The sequence below is a fragment of the Struthio camelus genome, chromosome W (assembly GCF_040807025.1).
Source record: "Struthio camelus isolate bStrCam1 chromosome W, bStrCam1.hap1, whole genome shotgun sequence".
NCBI lineage: Eukaryota > Metazoa > Chordata > Aves > Struthioniformes > Struthionidae > Struthio > Struthio camelus.
This window is the reverse complement of record NC_090981.1, coordinates 26193434-26203254: the sequence shown is the minus strand read 5'-3', so window position 1 is coordinate 26203254 and position 9821 is coordinate 26193434. Positions and strand designations below refer to the sequence as shown.

The following is a 9821-nucleotide window of genomic DNA, read 5'->3' as shown; positions in this document are numbered from 1 at the left end:
ATGCTTTGAATAACTTCTGTCTCAAAAGACCTAGTTTGCATTTCACATATAATAGATAAACCTCAGATCTAGGATGTATGCCAATGTGGAGTCCATGCTGTATATCTATGCAAAGAGGGAAGCTCTAGTATCTGCAGGCTACTGTGAGAGAGAGAACCCTTAATGAGGACAGTCTCTGACAGTTTGCTTCTTATAGATGGCGTTCTCTATTCTACTACAGCTGTGGACATCTTATACCTTCAAGAAGCAACTGCAGTAAAATATATAGAAAAGAAAGCAGTACAGGACAAATGGACATGATTTCTGTTTAAGTATTTTGAAGAAGCACGCTGGTCCAAGGCAGTTTATCCAGGAAAAAGTATCACCCTGAGCTGGCAAGGGTTTATCATATAATTCTTTCAAATGATGCCCCTAAATTATGAAATGCCTATTCAAAACTCTGGACAGAATTTGCTTGGTCTGAAGTTTGTACCCACAGTCCTGACTGCTAGAATTGTATGGAAATGTCAGAAGCTAAGCTTAAAAGGTTCTCATCCCGGGTTTGTTTTTGAAGGAAATACTGGAAAGTGTGGACTGCATATACCTGATGCAGTGATGTTAGTATAAAGGGAAAAGAGCATTCATGAAATGGAACTGCAGCCACTATAGCAGAAAGATTGTTGATCCCATCTCCACCAACATAGCAGATGAGCTCCCTGCTTTGGGTTTAAATTTATGGGTGGCAGGAGAGGGGCAGGAGGTTGGACATCTCTTGCGTGTGTTTTTGTGTTCATAAATACTGCTTCCTTTGCAAGAGTTGGATACGTCCTTGACCTGCCTTTTTCCTCTGAGTCTGTAACCTGGGTTTGGTAGCAAGAAAACCATGGTATCTGTGGCTCCAAGATAAAATTTCACTCACAGTGTGTCACAAGTGCATTTATACTATGAACCTTTCCATTTCAAAATGAAGTTGTGTCAGTAGTTTAGTCTCATGTCCAATAATAACAGTGTGAATCGTCACAGATATGCACTGTGACGCTCAGAAAGATGAGATATGAGTGGAGCAGCACACATTTACGATACTGCCTTTGGTTCTCTGGAGAGTCAGAGAGACATTCATGTGCTGATTACACACAATGTGCAACTGAAGATTTTCTTTAATTTCATATGGCCATACTTGGATATTGTTACTCTAGTTTTTTAGTGGCGTGGAGCTCCTGGAGAATGAGGTGCCAGTCAATCTTAAAGAACTAGGTTATCAGCATGGTCTGATCCAGCCCACTTTGAGGCAGGGTTTTAAGGGAAAGCCTAATGCATTTCAGATACACGGCCCCGTACGAAAAAATATGCTGGTGCTATGTCATATAAGCACAAAGGTCTGTAGTAAGTCCATCTAAAACATTCAAGATGCGAATCTGATCATAGGTCCTGGATAAACATGATCTTACTAAAATAACTGTAAAAGAATGGGACTACAGGTACTCTTTGGGTTACAGAATATGTGAGGTGTTAAAATACCTGACTAAACAAAAATAATATGTGAAATACCGCTGTCTTCTAAATGTGGTGATTGGCTGTTGTGTGTGTGTTTGTGTTTTTAATGGTCAGTGGCCATTTCTTCTCCCAGGAGATGCTGTCAGAAGATGTCATAAGGAAAGAGGGAAAAATGTCACCTAGCAACAGAAGCTTTGAGAAGAAAACTTCCAAACTTACCAGAAGAGACAAAACAAGCTGGAGAGTTGAGAGGAGGCATGAACAAAAGCTGAAAAGGCTGCCTGTCTGCTGCTCTGGGGCTGATCTTAACGCTGTTACGGTAAGTGCTCTGGGCACAAAGTCCGTCTGAAGAGAAGTTTAAGGTCTCTGTCAAAGTGGTTTGCATAGAACTTGGTTTGCATAATAGGACTTTGGGTTACTTTTTCTGTAACTTTCTAATTGAATTTGAAAATGATAAAGTCTTAAATCGTGATGGGAATCTACATTTTCATTTAAAAATAGCAAAAAAGTAAACTTGAGAGGAAAAGGCATTATTCCTCTTATCTATCTCATTTATCTCTTTTATCCTTTCCTACAATTAGCAAAGACTAAATTAGTAGATCTTCCATTATCTGGTTGAGCAGAGAGGGGCTTTTTTTTTTTTTTTCCAAAAAACGTCTTTGAGGCATCAGAGATTCAAAGTTGAGATTACCTGCCCCTGAGTACTGTAAAGAAGTTGGACAACAAGAGGAGTCAGACTTGTTTATAGGGGAATACAAAACAGTTTGGGAAACATTAATAAACCTGAACTGACAAAACACTGAACAGGATTGTGTGCTTGACGTGAACAAGGACTACAGCGTTCAAAAGCAAGCTAGTGGATTGTGGTTGAATATTAGAGGACGAGAGGTCCGTCACTGGTGCTGTACACAGTCCGTTTTACCTCCTGCCTGTGCTCGCGTGGCAGTGAGAGTGGGTGTAAGAGCAGGGAGGAGCTGTGAGTAGGACTGATGGTGGCATACTATGCATGCGAGGCACACACAACTGCCGCTATTTTATTTCAGCACTACACCAACAGTAGCTGCCCTTATATAGACACCTCTGGCTAGGAGTTTTGCAGTCATGGATACAATATACTTTATTATATTTGCATGCATATTGCACCTGTCAAGAGTGGCGTTGCAGCATGGCGATTTTATTTATTTATAGCTTCTTTTAGTTGGGGGAGAGGGAGGAAGGGGAAGCTATTTTTTTGGCTTTCACTGGTTTGTACAGTGTGTGTGAGCCTTGTCAGTGTCTTCCCCAGGAAGTGTTGCTCGTCTCTCGGTCTCTGCCGCCTCCTCCTCCTCCTCCTCCTCCTCCCCAAGTTCCTAGAAAAACGCAGACAGAGCAATCCCGAGCCCCTGTGTTGCCCGCTGCGTCCCGACCCCACCCCCCGAAACGGGCGAAAGGGAGAGCAGCTGAGGCTACGCGCCCTTCCTGGGCTGACCACCGCCCGCGACAAGGAATTGGGGCTCCGAGGGCCGAGCCTGCTGTCCCTGAGCTGCCCCCAGCCCGGGACGGGGAGGCGGGCTCCGGAGCGCGCTGCTCCGCGCGGCGGGCGCCGCCGTCGGGGCGCCGCGCCCCGCTCGCGGGCGGCAGCTCGCTGCCTTATGACGTCATAGCGAGGAGCCCCGGGGCCGGGTGAGCGGGGTGCCGGCGGCGCGGCGCGGCGCGGCGGGGCGGGGCCGGTCGCACGTGCGCGGCGCGGGGCGGGGCTCGCCCCGCCCCTCCGGGCCCCGCCCCTCCCGGCCGCGCCCGGGGCCGCGGGCTGGCGGCGGGGGGCAGCGCCGGTCGCCCCCGCGCCGCCGCTGCCGGCTGGGCCCCGGCGGAGGAGCCGCCTGCCGAGGTGGGTCGCGGCGCGGCGCGGCGGGGCAGGGCAGCGTGTTAGGGCCCGGGGGAGGCGGCGGCGCAGGCAGGTGGCGGCGCGGGGGCGCCCGGTGGGCCGGGGCCGCGGTCATGCTGCCATGGCGGCGGCCGCCCCTGGGCTCGGCTCGGCTCGGGGCGGTGCGGCGCCGCCGCCTCGCCCGGGGCTGCGGAGCTGGCCCCTCGGAGCGGCCCCGGGCGCCGCAGAGCCGCCGCCCCCCGCCGGCAGCTGCCGGGCTGCCCCGTCAGACGGCGCCGCCGCCCCTCCGGGCTGGGGGAGCCGCCGGCGCTCCGGCGCGGCGCGGCGGGGGGGCTGGAGGAGGAGGAAGAGGAGGAGGGGGTGGGAGTCGGGGGGGGGGAGGTGAGGTGCTGCCGCCGCCGCCGCCAGCCGCCTTGTCGCTCTGCTTTCCGCAGCCGGTGCGGAGGAGGGGGCAGCCCCCGGCAGACGTCCCGACATGCTGAAAGTCACCATGCCCTCCTCTTCCTCCTCCTCCTCCTCCTCCTCCACCTCGTCCTCCGGCTCCTCGGCTGCCGGCCGCGCCGCCGCCACCACGCCCGACTACTGGATCGACGGCTCCAACAAGGACACGCTGGCCCACTACTTCGAGCTGGAGTCTGAGCTGGGACGGTGAGCGGTCACACTATGCCGTGCAGGGCCGGGTTGGGGCTGCCGCGGGGGGAACCTGTCGGGGCTGTGCGGCCCCAGTGCCTCCTGGGGCCGGAGCGGTGGTGCGGGGCCGGGGCCAGCATTGCCTCCCCGTTACGGCTGCACCGCTGTGTCACGAGCTGCAAAACTTTGGTTCATGTAAACAGCACAGGACAAGCGTGCCGCTCTTAAGGCACACACATCTGCCAGTTTTTGATGGGAAATAATTCCTTGTAGGAGGTGAGCTTTGCCAATCCTCCAAAGAAAGCGATTTTTCTAAGAGAGGGTATCGGTCCATACGTCCATGTGAGCAGTTTTGCTATAGTCGGGCTACCTGTGTAGTTGTAAACTCCAGACCTAATACTGCATCAGCTGAATATTAAGCATTTCTTTGATAGTACGAAAATGTTTACTAATTCACAGCTTAACTTTATATAAGATCTTTTACCGCTATCTTGGTATCAGCACCTTTAGACCCTGTGTTGGCAGACCCCCTACTGAAGATACCCGTGTGTGGATAGGCCTCTCCCAACAGTGTCTTTTTGCAGGAGTGCAGTGCAGATGAGTGAATTGGTATAGGTTCATTCATGAATCTTACACTGATGCTTCTGCCTGGTAACTTAAAGGTCTCAACTGTTCCTTTTTTTTTTTTTTTTTTTAAACTGAAACCCTTTACCTGTATCTACCATGTAAGTACAATTCCTGGTTCATGTTGAATTTGTGGCTAGAAAATAGCATGTAAAAAGAAAAAGTAGATAAGTAAAGCTTTATCAAGGGTCTTGCAATAAATGACGCTACAGATAGCACAGTTAATAATAGCAGTTGTTAATTTTAGCAATGATAGATGGTTAAAATCCTGGATGATAGTGAGAAGTTTGCAGGTAATAACATGGTTGCCTTGGTGCAGTATTTTTGCAGAAAGGACATGTGTAACGAAAGGTATTGCTACAAAGCATACCTGTACTTGCTGTACTGTAACTGGTAGGGGCAGGAAAAGCTGTAGAAATACAGGAGTATCAATCTTGGCTTGCTGGCTAGGTCTCAAGCGTCTGCTACTTCCTCTTTGTTGCCACTGCCACTCATGCTAGCCAGCTTTAAATAAGCATAGATTTATGTACCCTTACTGCATTTATTCTTTATTTCAGTGTACACCCACACAGACACATAAAAAGTGTAATGCAGGAAATATTGTCCTGTCAGTATAATGTCCAAAATTGGCCTAAGTTTGTCCTCCTGAACAAAAGCAGTTTGTTAACAACTCTGCCACCTGTATTAATGCTGTGTATGTGCGCTCTCTGTAGAATCTCTCTAGAATCCTGTTCAGCATTTATGCTAGTGATTGTAGGCCTAGTTTACAAACATCGTCTATCATCAATACAGACTATATTTATTGCATAGCCTGGGAAAGGGCTTTAAAATGTCTACTCTCCTGCATGGGGGAGGAAAAGTTAATGACAGCTGCAGGAGAGTAGGGTATTCCACCTTGCAAGGTGAGACAGTAGAAGATGCTGAAACCATAACAAAAGCTTTGACTATTAAAGATAACCACACCCAACTAGTGTGGAGATATGAGTCACTAAGTCTGCACTGCTGTTGGATAGAACTAGGAAATCAGATTGAAAATAAAAGCAGAAAGAAGATAGGAAGTAAGAACCATCTTGAACAAAGACCCTGGGGAAGGGAAGAGGGAGAGAAGACCTCAGAGGGTTACGCGCTCAGAGGGGAGATTGCATTAAAGGGTATGGCAGCAAGATCTTGGTCCTGAGCTCCCAAGCCTCATGCTTTGAGATCCATTTTGAGCCAGCATCCCAGGAACTGCTGCCTATCTTAGACCTCCTCTCATAGTTCAGAGGTATCTTAGCAAATCTAATAGGAACTAAGTAAGATTGTTGGATCTCCTAAGTATAATATAAAATTGCATTCTGTGTTTTGTTTTCTCTTGGTAACCTTATCTCCAGCCTTTTAATTTTGAAGATGACTTTGAGTACCGCTCTAAGAAATATACTTTGCCTAAGTTGGTGGTGAAAATGTATGAATGAGACTGAAAAGATGCAAGAAGTCCAAATAACACTAAAAGAAACAACAGGAGACGTTATCCTAAAATATGTTTAACGAATACAGGGATTGGAAGATGTCTTGTCAGGCTGCAAAGACCTGTATTTGGACAGCTGTTGTATGGGATTTCCCTTTGGAAGGAGTGCCCTTTCTGCACAACGTGTCTGGCAAATCCCTTGTTTGTATGGCCAACTGAGGTACCATCGGAGAAGAGGGGGAAGGTCCTCTAGCAAAAGAAAATGTCTAAATGCTTGGGTTGCAGTAAACAGTTTTCACCAGTGGAGTTCCACAGAGGTTAGTACAGGGTCCATACTACTCAACGTCTTCAAAATAAAGGGGCTGAATAGTGAAATTTGCTGGTCTTATTAAATTGCCGAGTGTTTTAAAGACAACATTGCCCATGCAGACTTGTAGAAAGACCTTATTGGACCAAATGGGCATTTAAACAGCAGATGAAATTCAGTTTGTGTGAATAACTGCACATAGGGGTGAGGGAAAAACCCTATGATGCACATAAAAGAGTGAAATCTGATCGAATCTTTACAGTTATAATTTGCAGCTTTCTGAAAATATCAACTCACTGCACACTAATGATCAAAAATCCCCCAAATATAAAGTTAGTCTGTTTTCCTATCCTAGTGAATCCTGTAGTGGGGTTAAGATGGAGATCTGTGAAGTCACGCGAGGCGCAGGACACTTGGTTAGCGGTGTCTGTCTGCTGTGTTGTCTCTGATGCGTGATTTACAGGGCATCAGGTGAGGCTAGCAAGTTCAAAAATGAACAATGGAAGATAAGAATGTATATTTTTTTGTACAGTGTGGAACTGTACGAAGTGGTGGAAGTCCTGGCTACTGTATATTATGGGTGCTAAAAGCTTACATGGGTTCAAGGGGCAACTGGGCAAGTTCACATTGAGGAATTCCATTAAGACTGACAAAATACAAAGATACTGATTCTTGAACCAGAAATTGTTGGATGTTCTGAGAATATTTTCTGATAGCATTGCTATAGGTTTGCGCTGTTCTTGTATTCTTGAGACGTCTGGGTTTGGCCTCCGTTAGGCACAGTATTCCGGGCTAGACGGACTTTTAATCTGACCCAGTGCAACTGTTTATATGTTTTACTGAATGCTTGGCAGATGCACCTTCCTGTTAATCTGTTTCTGACCGGATGATTTTTTTGTGTGCTATATAACAGGAGTTCAAAATGCTGTAAAGATGAAATTTTGGTTGTCTTTGTTTTACCAACTGTATTTGTTATTTCTCTGAAGGTGGCAGCATTGGTGAGTCGTAAATTTTTGAATCTTGTTCTGAGTGACTTTCAACTAAAAGCTTATTTTTCACACTATCTTGAAACAGAATTTTAATAATGCTAGGTACTAAACTTGAATATTCCTTAAAGCTTAATACCTTTTGTTAGCCTTATATAACCTATTCTGTATCATTTGGTGCAGAGTTTGTGAAGTCAAGATTAGTATAGTGATATTTTGAGGCAGGAAGGAAATACAGTAAGAGTTTTTTTGATACTTGGCAACATTACAAAAAAGGACTTTCTCTTTGCTGGGATTTTAGTTAATATTTTACTTAGCGTGCAGTATGTCATGCCTAACTCTAGCAAAATATAGAATGATTTGAGTTGAAACTATCTAAAGTAATTATTATAGGCATATTGCGAATCTATTAAATGTTCAAGAGCAGCTGGAACTATTTCCTACTAAAGCCTTAGGTTTTTCTTTTCATTCCAAAAATAAATAAAAAACACAGGAAAAGTTACAGGCGTTTTTCTTTGTATGAGGATGATCAGCAGGATCTTACAGGGTTACTTTTTCCTTCCTGGGCTGTCTTTCAACTGTGTGGTCCTTGTTGAGGACCTGAAGCTGAAAGACACTTGGGACTTTCAACTTATCTTGAATGGACAGTGAGAGCTGAATCATAGGTGATTTCTGTCCTTGAGTTCTTAATGCAGAGAGTTTGCATCTGAAGTGTGATTTGAACTTGCAGTCTCACTATGCAGAATGACATTTCTTACCCTGTCAATCCTATTTACAGGTGCTGTCATAGTAGCATTTACTTTTTAATGGTAACAGTAGATGAAATCAGGTAACTGCTTCTAAGTGTCATTTTATAGAAATGGATTGTTTTTGCATATTAGGCTTTAAATTTCAAACTGTTTTTACTTTGAAAGTATGCCAGTTAGATTTCCTTCCATTTATCCATAATAAAAAAAAAAAAGAGCCTTTTTTTCCTCAACTGTCTATCTAAAGAATCGTTTGTTATACAGGCTGCCATGTTTACTTTGAAAATCACTTGTTCATTTTGCTTTGCAGTGCGTTTAAAGTAGGTCACTCCCTTCTTCAACACAATCTTTACTTTCATGTTTGTGGCTTTTAATGCTGGACTTCAGGATTTCCCAAGCAGCTACATACAGGCTACTCACAGTATGTGGTGTTGCTGTCTAAATGAGAGTGTGGGGTGCTTAGTTGAGCCAAAGTGAGTAATTCCACATGGAGAATTATCTTTGAACAGTAACTGCCTGTGTAGGTTTGCCTGTCCTCCAGGTCATGTAGCACCACCAATTGCTACTTACTTCTTATCCTGGTAGCTCAGGCCTGCGGACAAGCAGTAAGTGTTTTTGTGCGGACAATTCCTGCTGATCAGCTGATGAGGAAGGCAGATGAAGAGGCAGGCCTGAGGCCTTGGTTGGGGCTGTTTGTGGTATGCTGGATCTTTGCTTGAGGTAGGTAGGAAGATAGGAGTCCTAAAGGGCATGGCCCCTTGTGGGGGTTGGCCAAAGTGTACGGTGGTAGGTGGACACAGAGAACTGTCTCCTTCCTGTATTGCACCAGCAATTGCACCTAGAACTATGGGTCTAGGTGAAGATTTTCAGTTCCCTTTTCAGCTTGAAGGAGTGTTGTTCATCTCATCTTTCCCCTGGAAAAAATGTCCTAAATATTTGGCCACAGGCTCCTCTACGGTAAGCATATTCTTTGCTCCTTCTGTTGAATCTGTGCTGTTATGAGAAGTCAATCTAGTGTTCACTTAGCCAGAAAGAGGACATCAGAGAGAGTTTGGTAAGTAGGGCATACACCTATGAGGGGGTCTGCATGTCAGTCCTCATTAAAATGCGTGTCCTTTTACAGAGAGTCATAAATAAAAATTAATACCAAGCAGTGAGTGTTTTCTGTAGAAGCCCTATAGCTTCTCAGCTCACTGTTCTGGATGAAATTCCTGACTTGGGTACTAGAAACCAGAACTTGCCAATGTAATAACCCAGCTTTTGACAACTAAAGCTTCTTCACTCAGTGCAGGGAGAGTATTTTCTTCTTTTCCATTTGGTTCAGTTCAACAGCTGGTTTATTCAGAGCTGAAAAACTAGGTGTTGGAAGAAGCAAGTGAAGAAATTTTTCTCTACCATTCTGTAAATAGGAAATGGGAGTAGACATACCATTTCACTTGAGGCTCTGTAATCATGGAGACAGATGGGCTTTTAAGGTATTCTGAGCCTTGCCATGGAGGGTTGTGTTATTGACTCGGGCACTGAGTTATTTGCCTAGAAATTAACTCTGTGCATGCGTTTTCTTGATTAGGAAAGGAGGAGGCTTTTTTGGAGCATCTATTGGCATATTTGTTGTTTCATTCTTATTTTCATCATAAAAGGCATTTAAGATTTACAGGCAGTGGTTTGAATTCCTTTACAGTTGGGATTTGCAGCAAAATGCTTGTTCCATTGCAGCCAGGAGTTTTGCATTGAACTGCAAACTCGG

General features: G+C 45.5%; 1 protein-coding gene across 3 annotated transcripts in view; it reads left to right on the top strand.

Moving 5' to 3' along the window:
• The first annotated feature begins 1611 nt into the window (after positions 1–1611).
• Positions 1612–9821, top strand: part of LOC138060907 (calcium/calmodulin-dependent protein kinase type IV-like) — a 175017-nt gene continuing 166807 nt past the window's right edge. For 2 of the 3 annotated variants that reach the window (XM_068924817.1, XM_068924816.1), the window contains exons 1-2: positions 3261–3340; positions 3772–3985. In XM_068924817.1, coding sequence (XP_068780918.1) covers positions 3813–3985 — 173 coding nt within the window. In that variant the 5' untranslated portion in view covers positions 3261–3340; positions 3772–3812. Of the gene's footprint in view, positions 1793–3260; positions 3341–3771; positions 3986–9821 lie in introns of those variants that run through there. The other variant, XM_068924818.1, reaches the window with a different exon arrangement.